The sequence below is a fragment of the Theobroma cacao genome, chromosome 1 (assembly GCF_053813885.1).
Source record: "Theobroma cacao isolate CCN51 chromosome 1, ASM5381388v1, whole genome shotgun sequence".
Taxonomy (NCBI): domain Eukaryota; kingdom Viridiplantae; phylum Streptophyta; class Magnoliopsida; order Malvales; family Malvaceae; genus Theobroma; species Theobroma cacao.
In genome coordinates, this window is record NC_142639.1 from 36,137,272 (window position 1) to 36,157,469 (window position 20,198).

Genomic DNA, 20,198 nt, shown 5'->3' on the forward strand with positions numbered 1-20,198 from the left:
TTACACCCTACTTGTTAAATCATCGAGTGCAATAACACATTATGACAACAAGGTACTTGAAACTTAATATATCTCATTTGCTTCGTTCTTGAAAATTGCTGTTACAACGTTTGGATCCAGCCACTGCTACTAGAATTATTTTTTGCGGAAAAAGAGAAGCAAACTTGTTTTAAAAGGTAAACTACGACTTACGTAAATACTAATTAATTTGAAGTGAAAATACTCAATGGAGACAAAAATTAAAATTAAAAATAAAAAAAGGACTTTGTTAAACTTGTACATACTTACATATACTAGCCAAAAAAAATTTAGGATTTCGGTAGGGGCAAGTGCATGCCCCCATTGCTAAATCCGACTGTACCATGAATTTAGGCCAAGTACCTAAACATGTTTGCATTATCCTTGTCTCTCTCCAGATAGTCTCGTGTGATGAGATCTTCCATCCGCTTCTTGATGGCTTTAATATCAGGCTGCGTAATCCCCAAAACCACAGCATATGTTATTGCTGCTCACTTGGTGCCAACAATTCCAAAAACAAGATGCAGTAAAACGCTCTCAGTTATATCCTTTATTTCGTTCTTCTTGTTTTAAACTCATAACTCCCATCACCTCCCCTTGCTTCTCTTTTTTTGCTTTCGCATTAAACAACCAATCACACCTACTTACTACTTTCCGATTTCCATGCTCACAGACACAACATATTTAATCACACCTACGAAAGTCTAGTCTATGCTCTTAATCCTACTTGATAACCTCCCTTTTCATTTAAGCTAAAAAATGGATCACCTCTCATCTTGTATTACATTACATGCATCAATCCCTAAAGCATACTCCCTTTACATAAGGTACCACTTTCATTTTTTTCACCTTTCTACCCAAAACTCCTACTACATCTTTTTGTCTTCTAACTTTGCATTCTTTAAATAATTATTTTCATACAGTGTATGTTAAACTAGCATGCATGTTTGTGTGTCTTTTATGTCAGTTAGGCAACCAGAAATCCACATTCATACATCTAATGTTTCTCTCATCCACCAGGGGGAAGCATAGATTAATACCTTGAACATGCGACTCAACTGCTCAACGCACTCTGAAACTAACTGTTGGTGGCCCAAAACTTTCCGACTCTTCATTATGCGCACAATTGCAGCATCAATAGCATAACGCCGGTCTTTATCAACATCTTCCACAACTTTCTTCCTTTCATCCACCGGAGGGAGAGGAATCTACATAGGATAATTTACAAGTTTATTACCAAAGTTGAAATCTTCCCAAAACAATAAATATAAAAGAGAGAGTTACAAAACTGTCCCACACCTTTATCCTCCTCAGCTTGTCAGTAAACTTAGAGTTGAACTCAAAGTAGTCACTTTGGGAGATGGTTTTTGTGTTCGGCTCTTTACTTAGAATCTTATACTTGGCACATGACAGCGAATGTAGTAATCTGACCAAGTCATCATGGGTCAAGTTCAACTGAGCCATGATCTCTGAATAGCTCAGCCGATCAGAAGCATTAAAGAGCAGAAGGACAGCAGCCTGTTCAAATTGGCAACTGGAAATTAGTTCCCAAAATCAAAATTGAACACAAGAACCCAGCAAGAGGCAAGACATGAATCCAACCTAACCACAATTTTTTAATATAAAAAGTGCACAGTCTAAAGAGTCTGTTTACCTGATAAGTTGAGACAATGAGTTCAATAGTTTTCTGCTCAAACTTGCCATTAATGTGGCAAGTTCCCAATGAGTATATCCATGTAAGCTTTCTGTGTTTTGTTTTTGTTTCATAAAATCCTTTGAAAACTTCTACACACTTGACCTGAAACAATGACATTATTAAATATAAATAAAATTTCTGAACACATGACAGAAGAAGAAATTTAATAGTGTCATCATGAAATAACATTTAAAGTCATTACCATCTCAGCAGGGAGATTGAGATCAAATGATTTATAACTTGGCCAGAATCCTGTGGTAAGAACAGTAACTGTTAAATCAATCCCAGGATGTGCAGCTGAGTTACTTCTAAGATAGTCCTCAAAGCTGGCCTGGTTTTCCCTTGCCAAAGTCAAATCTGTGACCTGTTAGGAAGGTAGAAGACAACTCACATCACACCATAATCAATGCAGACAAATTAACTAGGTAAAACCCAATCCAACTCACCATGCCCTCCATCTTCGAAGTGAACTGTCCACCACATTGCTGCTTTAGCTTAGTCAGAATACTCCTTTCGTGATCGTCATTAGCACTTCGGTCAAAAAGCAGTCGCCGAGCAAGCTTCTTCCTGTCAATGATTGAACACAAAAAGTTAGGATCAAAATGTACCACAGAAATGACTTTACAATTTAATTTTTTTAAATAATAATCATAAAAAAAAAAAAAAGATAACAAGAAAACATGAAATTAATTGACACAAAAATAAAACCTTCACCTGTAGAATTCAGCAAAGAGGTCTTTATCACTAATATAGGCAAGCAGCTTAACTACCTGCAGAAACCAAACAGAGAGTTCAGAATCAATTTCAGATCACAATAAATTTAGCATCAAAAGGTTGACAAAGCTACCTTCTCAAGTGTTTCTTCAATGGCTTCATCACTTAATTTCTCACTTCCACCCTTCTTGAGGATATTATCACAGAAAGTTGCCAAAAGCTCTGCACTTGAGCTGCCAGCAACAGTTTTGTTGCAAAATACCTCAAAAGCCTCTTTCAAGGCCTATTAAACATTTTTTTTACAAAAAAAAGACATGTTTTAGTTGAAATGATTGAAAACAATCCATACTACAAGTTTAGGTATTCCGACACAAACCTTGTGGAACAGAGTATGGTTTTGAAAACAATCAGTCACATACGTCATATACTTGTCGTGCAGCTCAATTATTTTCCTGATAAGGACCTGATAATAACAACAATACATCAATTTTCAACATCTATACTGATTTCAAGAGAATCCATATAGCTGTATAAGTTGGGAAATTCACCTGTTCCTGCACACCTGCAGCATTTGAGGCCTGTGGAAATGAGTGACTATCAGCACTTAGAACCGGACACAGGTGAGAATTAGAAACAAAATAAATTGTGTAGATTATCATCTATTTTTTCCCTAAATGGCTGAAAATCTCAGCTCATACTAGTTGGGATTAGTTCATTTTCCCCTTTTCTTTTTCAGAACAAGAAATAACAAGGGAAAGTTTGCAACTGGCATGTCAAAGCCATATCAAACTTAACTGTTAAGAGAAGCGCACAACCACAATAACAAATGAAGATAAAAAACACCATGCCTGACTGATGCTTAAATACTACTCTTGCACCCATTAAATTAGTTCAAAATAAAAAGATTTCATCCCCTCACAAGCACACAATTACTATCCAGCAAAAATCTGCATGAATTATCCTTATTACAGAAGGAAATCAATATATGTATCCTGTGTCCAACAATTACACTTTCTATCAGAAAGGACAATAACAAAATTAACCTGGTTACTTGCAGCATCTTCTGCCTGTTGAACCAAGGCTGTACCCTCAGCAGTAATATGCTGCAAAAAGGAAGTACTCAGAAAGAGTCAGTAAAATCATAAAATAACATGAGAAAGATGGCCATTTAGCTTGCAGAATAGAGTAAATAGAAAAGTCAAACCTGCTTGAATATATTAGCAACAGGATCCAAGCCTCGAGGTATTTTACAATAAAGCCTGTACATCCTAGAAAGATCCTCCACCTACAGAGTGTAAAGAAAGCTAAATAACTATCTAATGCATACATTTTGCCAAAGAAATACCCAGAAGAGTAAACATTGCTAGCAAAGAACAAGGTTGAACAATACCTTGTCATCTCTAAGCAAGGCCCTGCATCCAGAATGCTCCTTATCAAGTAACTGATTAGCATGCATGACCAACAACTCATGTTGCACTTTCTAGATAAAGAAGAAACAGATATAAGTAGAATGCTCTAGGAATTACAGAGCTGCCTTCATAGGATGACTATGCAAATGCTTATCACAAGCATAAATCATTTCATGTCTTTCAAATATATTAAAATCAAGCAATCTCAATCACCTTGATGAAAATAGATAAAATAACCAGATCTTCCCATATAAAGAGAATTCACACAAGTTCTAATGTAATATCTTAGCAACAACTTTGACACATCAAACACTATTCATTTAAGTCACCTCTTATAGCATCAGTTTAATGAATTTTCTCTAAGGAAAGGAAAAAAAGGTGCACCATCAAGCCAAACTTAAGCTCAGAGAGCAAGCTATTCATTTATCCTAGAAATTTACAACCATTCAACTAACCTCAGACAATTTTGTCTCACTGCTTGAATGCAGGTAATGAGACACTCTGTCCCTTTCCTTCTTCAAGCACTCTTCAGACTGCAATTACCATTAAAATTAAAATATTATATTAGAACCATTATATTAGAACCATCACGGTTAAAAAATTTTAACCTATAAAAAAAATGCAGAAGCACTTAATCACTTGCCTTTAACATGTAATCTGGACAAGAATCTTCCAGAATCCAGTTTGATGCCTTCCGTGAATAGTAAGCACCAGTATCCTGAAGCATGTGTGCTTCAAAATCTTCTTCATAACGATCCATTAGTCCCATGCCAATCTCAACAAAAATATCTAACACATTCTTCAATAATGCTCGGTCTATCTGCTCTCCCTCACGTTCTTTATCAATCTGGTAAGAAGTAACCATTACTCTTAGTTCTTTATTCAAAATGTGGCCTAAAAATACAATTAACCATGAAGCAATGATGTAAACTTACAAGGGTAATTACAGCATCTCTGACTTTGACATGCACATCATTATATACCTGAAATTAGTAAAACAGACAGTGAACAATTAGTTAAAAGTATATTTGAAACAATGGGCAGCAAAACTCTAAAAATCCAACTCATTACAGAATAATTAGTATTGGATAAGGGTGTCATTATAAGAACCAATAACAAACCAGATCACGGAAGCAGGTCAGCCCAACTTCATTAAGAGCAGGAAGTGACCTACGGGCAATGAAGTAGCGGTCAAGGTAGTGGAAGAAGCGTGATAGCCACCTAACCATTATTTTATGGTTCGCCCATCTTTTAACAAGCTCCCTCAGCATGAACTCATCATGCCTCTCCCTTAAAGATGGCAACACCTGGTTTGGAAAAAAATGGAGGAAAATTAAAACAAAAAGCAAATTTCCCACAAGTAGATGGAGTCATAAATTGCTTTCATATCGAATCTATTAAGGAGAAAGCTATTAAAAAAGAAATTTACAGAAGTATCCAACAATAAAACCATAGAGCTTTAAAAACAATAAAAAAAAAAAAAACGAGTAACTCCAATCTTTAAACAACAACATAATCTATAAACATCAAACAAATGCAATGAAAGTTCTTTAAATATAAAAGCTGAATCAGAGTTTATATGAAACATAACATCCGTTTCAGCCCTTGTTATATGCATTGTAAAAGATGCAGGTCAAATCCCTTTGTCGTAAGGTAAAACATACAAGGGTTCAGTAAGATTTCACAGAGAGAGTATCAATTACATTAACATCCTTGAAATCATAGCAGTAAAATAATGCCTCCAAAATAAAACTGAATTTTTAACACTTGTATCTACACAGACCAGTAGTCAGCAACCAATGATGGCTGACACAACACCAAATTCCTTACCGTTGAAGTAATATATTCTTCAAATGCCTCTCGGTACTTGTCATAAAGCTGTTGAGAATAATCATGAGGTGGCTTTTGAGTACACATGTTGTAGATAGTCCTGCAGTAGTTCCAATCAAAAAAAGATGAGAAGGATAAAAAATGCCAGATAATTAAGAATAATAAGTAAGTAGCTCAAAAAAAATCAAGAAAACTAAAAATAAGTTAGAAGAGATACGTGTAAAGCATCATATATTCTTCTGAGCTAAATGGCGGCTCTGGCAAACCTTCCAAAATCCTCTTAAGCTTTGTGATCCCCTTTTGCATATAATCCCATCCCTGATCTAAGTCAATAGTCTTGCGCTCCATTGCAGTAAAGAAGGAGCTAAAGATTTCTTCAAATTAAAATCTGCAAAAGCAAATGACAAGGAAACCATCAAAACCTCAAAATCAAACAATCGAACCACATAAATTAACAAAACCCTAGCATGAAAACTAGCAAACAAAAATTCAGCAACCAAAATTTTCATATCATACAGGCCAAACATTGATGAAAACCCTTACAAAGAAATCGGTAGGAGGAAAAAAAAAGGCGAAAATACATATAATTTTAAAACAACGTCAAAATATCAGAAGTCAGGGCAATCCACCGAATAACATACTCAAACAGTCGATCACGCAAAAGATTGAAAAGAAAATAGAATTGATTACGATTTTCGAAAGAAACAATAAAAAAAATGCTGAACTGAGATTACCGATTATAATAAACAAACACGCAACGATCAATGCCGTTGTGACATATAACCAATTATTAATTAATCATCAATAAATTAAAAAAATATAAGCCGAAGAGATATAAGCAAAACCCTAACGAACCAAAAAAAACCATAAAGTACGTACCAGAAAGATGATCGAATTTGAGAGTACTTCTGCAAAAGAAACCCTAAACCTAGCGCTAAAGAAGAGTAGAGAATCGGAGAAGGTAATGGGGGGAAATAATTATATACGAGAGGAAAGGTTAAAAAAAGTCTGCGAAATATGGGAAAATAGAGAGAGAGAGAGAGAGAGAGAGAGATGGGATTTTCTTGCCTGCGACCTGTGTTGTGGCTTTAAATAAAAGGCTAATGAAATTCTAGCAAGGACTCTTTTACTTCACTTCACAAAGAAAAATTCCATATGGAATGGACTCTTAAAAGAGTATATAGGTTTAATTTTTTTTTTGCTTTTATTTACTCCTAAATATGTATAATAATAGTATGAAAAATAAAATATGGTACAATAATGTTGGATGCACATGACTTGCCTATCATTAATCCTAGTAGGGAAGTAGGGATACGTCCAATTCCATCTCAAAGTCTCTTTTGCTTCTTTTCTAGGGTGGTTAACTATGGTTAGGATGTGATTAGCTTCACATTTTGAGTTGTATCCTTTTTTCTGCTTGAATATAACAAAAGCTAATTCTTTCCTTTTCAGAAAAATAACACAAAAAATAAAAGCTAACTTTAGCTAATAATAATAATCAAGTTTAAGCCTTTTGACTCAATATGTCTCAGGCATCAAGTATTTTGTTTTTTTTCTTTCTTCTATTAGGATGTCTATTATATAGAAAATGTTTCTTCTGTTTTCAATGGACAATCATAAAATTAAATTACTAATTAACTATAATTGTCCCTCGTGGATGTATACATTGCATGTACGTTTGTACCTGTGATCTATGTTTGTGTTGCATTACTTGTGTATATACATGTCCATGTATGTAAATTTATTTTTTACAAATATCTAAACAAAATTTTAAAATGGTGTTCGATCTCTTCGTTTTTTTTAATATAATTTTACTTTTTTTTTATAATGAGTTTTACTAAATTCTTCATTCCCATAAATCTTTTAAAAAAATAATTAGCTAAAGTCAAATTAGTTGCTGCTAAAAGATTGTGCCCTGGTAAGAACTTCTTGACTCCAATGTGTATACAAAAATAGTAAAAAAAAAAGAATTAAAGCCAAATTAGGTGCCACAAAAATATTATCTGAATATTTTTTGTTTCTTTTTGAAGATCCAGTGACATCCAAATTTTAAGGTAAATTTTCATTTCCTTTAATTAGTAGAATGAAACTACATGTTTGATGTCTGTATCTAGGCGATCTTTTAATACTATTGGATATCCACGCCAATTAATGCTCATGCTCTACAACGTGGCATTGGGGCAGAAATTTCTTTAACAAGGTGACCTTGTGGGTTCCGGCAAGCTAATCGCGGTCAACCAAGAAATCTATGGTGACGCGTGGTTCACGACATAAAATAAAGTAAAATAAGATAATTATTTTATGAAAATAAAATAAAGTATTTTTATTTTTATATATTTAAAAATAAAATAAAATAAAATTAGATATTAGGTAACTTGATTCTTGAAATTGATAATATGACATATTTAAATTTTAATTGATAAAAATAGTTTTAGAATAATAAAGAAATTAGTAATAAAACTATAAAAATGTATTTTATTATAATTTATGATTTTTTATATAAAATATTAATTTTTTTATAATTTATAAAAAAATATTAATAATTTTTAATTAAAAATTTAGTCCAATTATTTACTTTTGTGTTAATTTTTAAAGATATCAAATGTTAATAATTTATAATTTATTCAAAGTATTTATAATTTATCATTAAAACTTTAATTTGATTTTTAATTTTAAATATTATTTTTGTCATAATTTATTTAAACTATTAATGGTTTTAATGCTTTATAATTAATTATTAATAATTTATTCCTATACTTTTTATTTTATAATTAAAATCTCATTTTCTTATAACTTATATAAACTATTAATAATTTATTAAATTAATTTTTAATAATTTTCAATAATTTATTAATTATTGAATAATAATTTACTAGTATTAACTGTCAATAATTTATAATGAAAATATTAATAATTTATCTTATTAATATTTTTAATAATTTATTTTATAATTTTTTAAATTTATAATTAAAAGGTTAATTTTTTATAATTATTTAATATATTAATAATTTATATTTTATAATATCAAATGATAATTCACAAAATAAAATCTATTTTTGTCTAAAAAAATTTTAACTCATTTTGACTTGTATGAAATAGCAATTTTTTTTTTGGAAAGAAATTATTTATATTAAAATCAATCTGAGGAGACAAACCCCTAACATGTCATACGTGATAATCTCTTTAACACTCGTAGAAAGGTCATTATAAAATAAAAAATGATTATTCCAAAGAGAACCTTCTATATGCCATAAAGTTTGCTAAGACATTCTTTTCTTTGTATACATCTTTTATATGAACATCCCATTGTCTTTGAAGAAGCATCTTGATAAAGTTTATAAGGTCCAAGTTGACACATGGATTCGTCAACTATGAAGAAATGCTATTAACCACTAACAGGCGATCAATTTGTAGATCAATCTTGCGAAATCCCAACTCCTATGCCAACCTCAATCCTTTATATACACCCCACAGTTCCTCGTGGTATGCAATGCAAATATTTAGTTTCATTGCAAAGCCACCAACCTTTCTTTGGTTGAATTTTTATGCTTCCTTCTCTTGATACCGCTTGACCTACATTTCTTTTAAGTACACCATTTATATTAAGAGCACACCACACCCCTTGTGGAGTCGACCATCTTACCAGAATTTCGTTATGTCTAGAGTTGGAGCAATTGATACAATCTGCTGCCACCAAGTAAGAATTATGAGCTGCCAATGAAAAACTCTTAATCAAGGTCAATCGACCTTCCGTTGGTATTCTTCTACCTTCAAACAAAAACATGTTTCTCCATTTCCATAAAAACCAACACATGGTTCCAAAGATTACACTCCCTGGTATTCCGTCTACTAACCAATTGTACTTACTTAAATTATGCAGTAACCACTCAACTATAGAAGAAATATTAAATTGCCCAACGTTACCATTTAGAAGTAACTTGGTCCTGATCACTTTCGTTGCAGAACAGTCTATTAAGAAATGCAAAGTGGATTCCTCTTCTATGCTGCATTATGGACAAAATGAGTCATTTGACAAACAAATGATGCCTGACATGCTTTTTATTTGTAAGCAGCCTTTTTTGTAGACACATTAGTAGATTGTCTCTCTTAAAACTCAGTCTCATTTGACAAAACTACTGAGATATATAATCACTGTGCTGTCTTTTTGCATATAAGTTTACTTAACAAATAAGTAAAATAATTACACTATTCATTTTATAAATTTTACCTAACAAATAAGTAAAATAATTATACCATGCATTTTATAAATTTTACCTAACAAATATGTAAAATAATTACACATTGCATTTCATAAATTTTACCTAACAAATAAGTAAAATCATACAAAATATATTTATATGGTACATAGCATTTTACAACATATGCAAAATAATTGAATTAACAAACATTTGCTAAACTCATATATATATGTTTTGGAAGAAAAATAATTTCTAATATATAGAACATATTAAAAAAATGTGGTTAATTAACATATTAATTAACTATAGTTATAATGCATGTGAATTTAATAAAATAGTAACATGTTAAAAGCATAAATAATATTTTGATTTTTTTAAAATTTACGAAAAAAAAATTTTTTGGAGTCATTATGTAAAAACAGAAACTCATGAGGTAAAAATGTAATTAAGAAAAATATATCATTTGGTGTCATGTGGCTACCACATGAGGCATTTTATGGCAATATCTGAACCCTTTTGGTCTTTATTATTTGCTGCACTTTTATTTTAAGGATGCTTTCTTGGTGCAGTGGTTGAAGGATATTTTTAAAGTCTTAATGACCTTTTCTTAGTGTAGGTTCGAATCTTGCTTGTTGCATTTTCTTTTCTCAATTTTTTTTTGTTGCCATCCATAAGGTACCACGTGGCCTTAGACCAATGCACCTGTTTACATTGGATTAAAGCCTACTCCTTTTTATATCAGTTTCAAAATTAATCAGTATCGGTAATCATAATCAAAACAAACTTTCAAAATATATACAAATTAATAGGATGAAAGCAAGTCAAAACCTTCTCTGATACCACTGTTGGGATGTAGACTTACCTTTTCAACAGAATATACCACTCCCTTTCTGATCGAAAAAGCTTGCCTTACAAATCTTCCTTCGTGCACACAACAATTTCTTTACTCTCGTTGTTATGGAGTGGCTATTAGAGTCCTCCACAAGGACTTACACGTTCCAAAACCCTCTAGCTTTTGATGGTGCCTCAAGAATGAAGAGAAAGAAAAAGTGAGAAAAGAGTTTTTTGGTTTTTCTAACTTACAGAAGAACTTGCATTCACTCTTTTTCTATGTGTTGAAACTAGTATGTATATTCACTATTTATAGACGTATTAGAGATATAGAGATAGGATATTATGTTTAAATTTAAACAAATTAAATTTAAAAATAATTAATCATTATTTAAATTTAAACAAATTAAATTTAAATATAATGGATAGATAATTTAAATTTATCCTATCTCAAACATTTATTATTAATTATTCAATTAAGTTATATCAGAACAATATCTAATATTAATCAATTGAATATTAGTTAATTATCCAAAAATAATTAATAAAGTTGCATGCCATATGGACGCACCACATTTAAATGCAACACTATCAATAAGATTCTTAAATACATTTTCAGAACAACAGAAAGGGGATTTTTCAAAGCTAACTTTTCCACTAGAACAAACATAAAAGTCCTTAAGAACTCCCTTTATAATCTTTAATTGTGAAATTAATGCTTCTGCAAAAGGAATTAAGTTATTTATGAAAAATATGAGTAAATGGGGGCCCTTATCGACTTAACTGCACAAGTTTCCATAACCCTTGGGACACTGTCTCTTTAATTTCATAGGATAAACGTTCCATGCATAAGACAAAGAGATACAATGATAAAAGGATCTCCTTATCATACGCCTTTAGAAGAAATGAAGTTATATGAAAATTCATCATTCCAAATAATTTGCGACTTACTACAATTCCAACTTCGAATTATAATTTCAATCAAAGAGTTAGGAATTCTAGCTTTCATTAAAGTATAGTAGATGAATTCCCAATGAAGTTTATCATAGGCCTTCTCCCTATCAATTTTAATCATCCACCCTAATCAACCTTGTTTCTTTTGAAAAGAGTGAACTACTTCTTGTACAATGATAATGTTATCTATAATATGCCTTTCAGGAATGAAGCTAAACTATGTTTCTACACCTAAATCACTCATATGAGATTTTAAGCAATTGATAATAACTTTCATTAGCATTTTAAATACCACAAGCAATAAACTAATTGGTTGAAATTGTAAAATATTTTTATGAACATTATTTTTAAGAATCAAAGTTACTATTGATCTACACAATTCTTTACCCACATTTGTTCTCTCAAAAACATTCTTCACGTATTTAACGATATTAGGTCCTACTGTATTCCATTAGGATTGAAAGAAGAAAGTAGGAAAATCGTTAATCCTTTATGCCTTCAAAGGTTTCATCTCAAACAAAGCATCATATACCTTCTTATATTCCACAGCTTTAATCATTTCATCACAAGCCAATTGATCATGTCACGACCCGGAACCTCCCTCAGGCCCATGACAATCGCCGCGACGTCCCGATTGACACTCATTATCCGGAATGCCAACCGGAACCCCGCAAGGCTGACATATCAGTTTCTTTCCTTTCTTGTGAGCAATCATTGTTAGATATCGAGTCTTTAGAGAATATATACTATTTTAGATCAAAAACAATCAAAATAAAATTTTCGCCACATAGGGGTATTTTGGTCATTTTTTTCTCAAAAATTTCAAAACTGGCTAAAACGTAATATACAAGTACAAAATACATAATTCATATTCAAAATGAGTTTAAAAGTCTAAAATCTTCATTTAAAACGAAATTACGATTATTTGAATAAAATAAGAAAATAAAAGAAATATTAAGGGAAATATTCTATTTTCTTATAAAACAATATTTATAAAGTTATACGTGAATAATTTTTATAGCGTAAAAGCTAAATAAATTTATACATACTGAAATACAGTAAGCCAAAATATTTAATTTAATTTACAATAACCAGAGGGCCCCCGAATAAACAAAAGTAAAGAGGACTGTGAACCTACGATTTGGAAAATGCAGATCCAATAGTAGTCCTCGATGAGATCAGCTATCTACAGTCTATACTGAACCTGAAATGGGTGGAAAGGAGTTGGGTGAGATTTTGCAATCCTAATGAGTAAACAGACATTATCATAAATATCTAAAGGCGAGTAAAATGGAGGCAAGTTTAAACAATAAATTTCAACCCATTTCATAATGTTTTCAATTTATTTCTTAAACCATAAAATATTTGTAATTTACCAAAACAATTGTTAAGGCTTATGTCTTTTATAAAAACAAGGCTCAAGCCAAAACTAATCCTCGGGGATACCTTGACCGAGGCATCTAACCGAGTCCGCCAAGGGTGTTAAAATATTCACACGTGAAACACATTTTTATTTTTAAAACCAGCCGTTCCTTGGCGTTGGCCGAGTTACACATTCACGTGGGGGTTCGACGTGAAGTGAACTCTAATACTACCCCAGGAGTTACCCTCCTCGCCTCTACAACCGGAGTAACTATATAACTGGGTTTACCGTGCCCCTCTAATAGGCAGTCCACGGAACCCCGTCACTGCAGTGACTAACCCACCAATTTTAATAAAATTTCGACAATATAACGTGACTTTTATTTATTTATCCAGCCTGCATAGTAAAACAACTTACATAAATTTCCCAATGCATTCACAAAATATAGCCACATATACTCATTTCTCATAAGTCATTCCTAGGAAAATATATATTTTTCAAGTCAATTTGTAGCCTCCAATTACTCAATTTCATAATTAATATAATATATTTTTATTTGTCACATTTATTCCTAAAACATCAAAAATCTCGTTTTAATCTCGTTCTCATTTCATAAAATACATAAAGGGCATTTAAAAATAAACTCTAGATAATTTACAATAATAATAAGTTTACTCACCGTTTGTACAAAATAAAAGCTTTCTAAGCGCCCCGATCACTACTCGTCGGGTACGACTTCTTTGCCTTTTCCGGAAGGCTCTCCTCCTATACACATTACAAAAATTTACACAATTCATCACATTGATGCTAAATCACTATATAATTAACTTAAATCCTATACTAATGCATGGTATGAAATGCAATAGCCTAAAACGACTTAAATGCGGTATTAACCTATTTTTGGCACTTTGCCCGATAAATTGCTAACGCGCTCCATTTTAGCTCTAAATCATCCCATTCTCTCTCCAACATTTCTAACCATTAAATATCAGCCAATAACCTTCTAAAAACAACAAAATCAGCTCACTCCCTTCCTTGGAAAATTCGGCCAAAAATGGGACATTAACTCGGTAAATTTTCTACTTTGTTTTTCTATCACGTTTAATCGTTTTTCATCATTTCTCTTCATTTTCCTTAGAATAAAATCAATTCATCATCATTGTACAGCATTGAGCATCCAGCCAAGAGTGGGTATTGTGAAAATTTACTGATTTCTTGCCCAATTTAATTTCTAAACACGTTTAACTAACTAAAACTATCAATTTAACTAAAAATCAAAACCTAAAAATTTTAATTTCTCTCTCCTAGAATTTCGTCCAGCCCTTGATATCACTTTTTGATCTCTCTCCTCAAGCATGCTAAATGGAAATAAAGGCATAGGAAAGGTAGAAATCAAGCTAAAATCGAAAAATCTTACCGTTAGACGCGTAAACGGTCGAAAACCGCGAATTTCTCTTTGAATTTTCTTGTTTCTCTTTGGTTTTTCTTTTCTTCTTCCTTTCCTCTCTATTTCCTCTGTTTTTCTTCCTTATGGCCGGCCAGCACTCAAAATTTGGGTTTAAATGGCTGACTTTTCATTAAAATAATATTATTTCATTTAAAAAATGCCATGTGTCACTTTCCCGTTGGCCCATTTTTAAAATTTCATCCATTTGTTTCCAAATTTTCACCATACACTTGTCTCATATATTCATAGCTTAGATAAAATTCTCAGACTCATCCAAAGTCTCGGTGGAGTAATTTTTGCAATTTACACTTTTGCCCCCGTAAAAGTCAAAAATTACATTTTTGCCCCAAAAATTGAAAAATTGCCCATAGACATATTTTTCATCCCTTATACTCATACCATTCTCCAATTTGTCAAATTTGATCAAAATTCTCTCAAAATCTCAAATTTTTGTCCATGGGTGGCAAAATTACGATTTTGCCCCTACACTCCAAAAATCACCAGAATTAAACTTTTTCACTTCCTATCATTAAATTATACTCAAAATAGTTAATCTTGGTCAAAAATTTCACTCCATGATCAAATTATTATCTTAGGTGGCAAAATGACGATTTTGCCCTTGAATATCAAAATTTCTAATTTTACCCCAAATGAACCCTCGAACTCCGAACAATCATTTTTAGTCATTCCTGAACTATAAAATATTAAATTTCATCCTACAATTCTTATTTGAACTAGTTTGAGGTTAAATCAACTCAAGTGTACCGTTAGGTACGATATCGGGTTTCGTCTTTTCTTATGTGCTTTCCTAGCATAATAACATGCTACTCAGTGCATGTATGTCATGACATGTATTTATAGGGTTGGGTTTTACAGATCAAGTCGTGGAAAAGTATTTCTAATAGGGTACATAGGAATCACCTCCCTTTATTTAGAATGCAAATTGCTAAAGAAGTTAGTGGCATGCAATTTAAGTGTGTTCTTATCATTGCACCATTCGCCATTTTCTAACCGTAACCTAAGAATCTTGAGCTTATTGCTCTTACAAGTTGATTTAAGGTGGAAATATTTGGTATTTCGATCACCAAACTTCAACTAATCTAATATGGATTTTTACATCCAAAATAATTCTTCTTGTTGTAACATTGTTTCATACTCCAAACAAAGATTAAATTCAAGCTTTTATAAGCCATCTAGAGGATCTATTTTCAAAAGCTTCTTCAATACGTCCCAACCGTGCCAATAATCTTTTTTTTTTTCTAAAAAAGATATTGGCAAACATTGATTTGTTCCACTGTTTAAGTTTAGTCGCAAAACTTTCCAAAGCTTCACGAATGCTTCTTGAACCATCCCACGAGCTTTAAACCATATAACTAAAGTCATTGTGCATTACCTAGGTAGCTGGGAATCTAAAACTCATATGTTGTTGTGATGTCCTATTATCATTCAGTCAAACCAGCAAGGGGCGATGGTTTGAGTAAATACAAGGGAGATGTTGGACAGTAGCATCTTATAACTTCACCCTCAAATCCTAATTACACAACGCTCTATCCAATCTTTCAGAAACCAAACTTCTCTGCCATGCAAACTTTGGTCCTTGAAACCCCATATCCAAGAGACAATAGTTAGGCTTGTGCAACGACAATTTCAACCATCAGCCTTGTTGGCTGATCGGTTTAATCGCCAAGAGGGATTCTCTCCCCCGAACTGACTGAACAATTGATCAACCTATATATTTAAATTTGGGAGGGGGGTGAAATATTTGTTATACCCTTCATTAAACCCCTCCAATTCATTCCCCTAGTCGGCCAACCCACTCTCCTAATAAAATCCCCTAATTCAAATTTCCTTCCCCTTTCTTTAAACCCTAACTCTCTTAATCAACATCTCCCTTACCTGTCATAGCCTGACCAGCACCATTTGTCACCTATGACGTAGCTCTAGAGAGTAGCTAGTTAGCCATTGCTTCCTCTAGTTATTCTTGGCACCAAGGTAATTTTTATTACCTAATGATATGTTTGGTTTTTAATGTTTGGGAATTAATATTTTTTCTCAACCATAGATTAAGTTTTATTACCCAATGACAAGAGAACCTTGCTTGACATTGAACATTTTAAAGAGCTTAATGTTTAGGAATTATATTAGGGAATTAATGTTTAGAATTGATATTTAGGTATTCAATTAAAAAGATTGATAATATGCTAGAATTAATGATTGGAATTAATATTTAGATATTATTTTTTGTTGTAGATGTCAACTAATAAGGAAACAAAATTGGCAATTAGTGAGACACCAACACCATCAACATCTACACCTCATGTTAGTGCTAGTTCTACGGAAACCAACAAAATATATGAAATTGTAAGTAAAGTGCTAAGCAAAGGGAACCACCTCAATTTACATTGGTTGTGTGGGATCACTCATCAAATTTGTTGATAAGAAAGGTAATAACAAGACTAAATGTACTCATTGTGATAAAGAATTGTGTCTTGATACAAAAAAAAAAAAATGAAACATCTTCATTGAATAATTATATTAAAGTTTGTTCAAAGTTGAAATTGGTCTGTGCTAGTGAGGAGAATAAGCAAATGTAAATAGTTTTTACTTCGGGAGGAGATGGGTTGGGTAGTTGGAAGTTTGATCAAGAGGCAATTAGGAAGAGTTTAGCAGAAATGATCATTTTAGATGAATTGCCTTTTAAGTTTATGGAAAATCAAGGATATATGAAATACATAAAAAAATATGTCCTAGATTTCGTATCCCGTCACGATAGACTATTGTTAGGGATTGTTATAAAGTTTATACTAATGAAAAAACTCGGATAAGAAAATTGTTAAAATCATGTCTTAGTAAAATATGTCTCACCACTAACACATGGACTTTGGTACAAAGAATTGATTATATGTGTCTGACTGTCCATTTTATTGATAATGATTGAAAGTTGTACAAAAAGATTTTGAACTTTCGTCCCATTACTAGTTACAAAGGTGAGGCCATTGGGAAAACAATTAGTAAATGTTTGCTTGATTGGTGGATCCAAAAGATTTTTTCTATCACTGTTGATAATGCTAGCTAAAATGATGTTGCATTAGAACATTTGAAGGCAAAATCTAATGTTGCCGGAACTAGAATTTTAGGAGGTAGATTTTTTCATGTGAGATGCATTACTCATATTGTTAATCTTATGGTGTCTGATGGATTGAAGGATATCAATACCTTAATTGCTGATGGTAAAAGGGCAATGAGAGAGGGGTAATGAGATATGTTAGATAATCGGTTGGTAGATTAGCCAAGTTTAAAGAGTGTGTTGCTGGTGCTGAAATTGAGAGTAAGTATTTATTGTGTTTAGATGTGAGCGTTGATGAAATTCTACTTTTTTTATGTTGAATACAATTTTGAAATTTTAGAGCTTTTGCATCATTTGAGTTATGTGATAATTGCTACATACTTAAGTTATGCATTATTCATATTGTTAATCTTGTGGTGTTTGATAGATTGAAGGATATAAATAATGCAATTGTTAATGTTAGAGGGGCAGTAAGATATGTTAGACAATCGGTTGGTAGATTAGCCATGTTTAAGGAGTGTGTTGCTAGTGCTAGAGTAAAAAGTAAGTGTTTATTGTGTTTGGATGTAAGCATTAGATGGAATTTTACTTTTTTATGTTGGACACAACTTTGAAATTTCAGAACTTTTGCATCATTTGAATTATGTGATAATAGCTGCATACCTAAGTTAATGAGGTTGGGAGATGGGGTGCCCGATAATAGAGATTGGGCAGATTTTATGAGGATTTCTTATTTTTTGAGAGTTTTATGATTTGACCTTAAGTGTTTCAGGCACATCTTATATAACTAGTAATTCTTTTCTTGATTCCATTTATAATGTGTATACCATTTTGATTGAATGGCAAAATGGTGTTGATGTTGATTTATGGTCTATTATGTCTTGTTCTGTTTTGTCTAGTTGCGGTGTCTTTTTTTGTTGATCATAAACATGGGCACCAATATGTGCAGATGTGATGAAAGGTTATTAAGTTACAATATGGTTATGTGAAATATTAGTGTGATACTTGGATATAATGAATGGAATATAAAACATGTATTTAAGACATGAATGTTGGATTTGTACAAATTGGTAAATATGAATTTCATGTGAAATATGTATATGTTTATAGACTTGCATGGGCTTTGTGGGCTACGTCCATTGAGCCTTCGTGCGAGTCACAATCCAGTAATGGGGTGTGATAATTTGTAACTTTGCAAATAAATATTACTTTCATGACTTTACTGAGCATGATAAAATGCATCTAAACTATCAATTGAATCTATTCAAGATTGATTTCATAATTAGGCTTTGAAAAATGTATCTACACTTTTTGAGTTATGTCAAGTGTTGAAGAAAATTGAAATATCAAAAGTTTACTTCTTTGTTAACAAATTGATCCAGCTTGTCTTGACTCTTCTAGTTTCCACTACATCGTCATAACGTTAATTTTTTTCTATGAAACTCGTTAAGAATGAGATTTGTAATAAAATAGTTGATCATTCTTATTGAAAAAGAAATCATTTGAAGCTTTGACATTGATTCATTGATAGATGCCTTCAACTCTATGAATGAACGTTGAGCTCAATTAAAGATGCTTAATCTTAACATGCAATAATTGTTAAAAATTTTATTTATTTTGTACTTAACACATAGTTGGAGTTATTTGTATAATTTTCACATGAACTTTTTCCATCTAAGTTATTTTATATTTTTTGTCAAACATTGAACTTTTGTATGATTATTTTATAGACATTGTCTTTGCCTCCCAAACGTGAAATCTTGGCTTTGTCATTGTTTCACTACTTGGTTTATCACCCTTTGAATCCACAGATTGTGAATCCATATCATCATTAGAAAAAGAAATCTTCCCCCTTTGATTGTAGCAATGCCTTTTTCAAAGAGGGATTCTCATGAATAACTAGCACATCATTCATAGAAGTAGTATTGATACCGTCATTTCGTAATCTCACTTTTTTTTCTTGAACGGTTGTCTAAAATCACTGGTGATTGAGATTTTTGGAGAGAAACCTTGTTCATCGCGGCTGTCGCTATATTCTCTATCTTTTTATTTCAAATGTAGAGCTTAAATAGTTAATATTAGGTGAATTGGTATTAATTATTCCATGTTTTTTAAGAAATGATTGTTCCCTTAGATAAAAAAATGAGACAAAGGAAAGCATATGCGATTCCTTCCATCAAAACATGCTGTTATTACCAATCATTATATTTTCTATAATTATGTAATATGCATTTTTTCTAATATAAATTTTTATATAATATAGTTTTTGATGTATTTGTTTTTTGACTATAAAATGAAAAATAAGCCTCACCTTTTGACAAACTTCATCTCTTCTTATCTTGAAATTTCAATTTAAAACTTTCAAGAGAATTTAAAAAAAATTAATTAATGAAGACTTTTACTAGAAACTATGTTAATTTAAATTTATATACAGCAACATGTTAGCAAACACAAAATCAACAATAAACATCCATTATTTATAAAATAATAAACTCCACTTACATATGATTTCAATTTTTTCATATAACACATTGAGTTTTTATTTTATTCCAATTAATTATTTGGTGATAAGTTGTGTTTCTAAAAAAATTACATCATTAATTTCACTCGATAAAATTGTCAAAAAGCTTTAAGTTCAAAAGTTAACTTATTTATCTATAATTAAGGATA

General features: G+C 31.7%; 1 protein-coding gene across 1 annotated transcript; it reads right to left on the bottom strand.

Annotated features, from left to right (window-relative positions):
- Positions 1-231: 231 nt before the first annotated feature.
- On the bottom strand, positions 232-6,771 carry CUL2 (cullin 2). Its single transcript, XM_007050768.3, has 20 exons — positions 6,547-6,771; positions 5,885-6,055; positions 5,668-5,767; positions 4,959-5,144; positions 4,773-4,820; positions 4,481-4,684; positions 4,293-4,370; positions 3,819-3,908; positions 3,633-3,713; positions 3,472-3,531; positions 2,977-3,006; positions 2,805-2,891; positions 2,562-2,711; positions 2,429-2,484; positions 2,161-2,281; positions 1,917-2,078; positions 1,673-1,816; positions 1,318-1,536; positions 1,059-1,226; positions 232-470 (listed from the first exon to the last, which is right to left on the bottom strand). Exons 2-20 carry the CDS (start codon positions 6,013-6,015, stop codon positions 369-371), a joined length of 2,217 nt encoding a protein of 738 aa, XP_007050830.3. The 5' UTR covers positions 6,016-6,055; positions 6,547-6,771; the 3' UTR covers positions 232-368.
- Positions 6,772-20,198: the final 13,427 nt, after the last annotated feature.

Coding starts and splice junctions, on each gene's coding strand:
- CUL2 (XM_007050768.3), bottom strand. CDS start 6,015: ATGGAGCGCAAGACTATTGACTTAGATCAGGGATGGGATTATATGCAA. Junction 3,909..4,292: donor GTGAGACAAAATTGTCTGAG/GTTAGTTGAATG, acceptor TTCTTTATCTAG/AAAGTGCAACATGAGTTGTT. Junction 1,537..1,672: donor TCATTGTCTCAACTTATCAG/GTAAACAGACTC, acceptor CAATTTGAACAG/GCTGCTGTCCTTCTGCTCTT.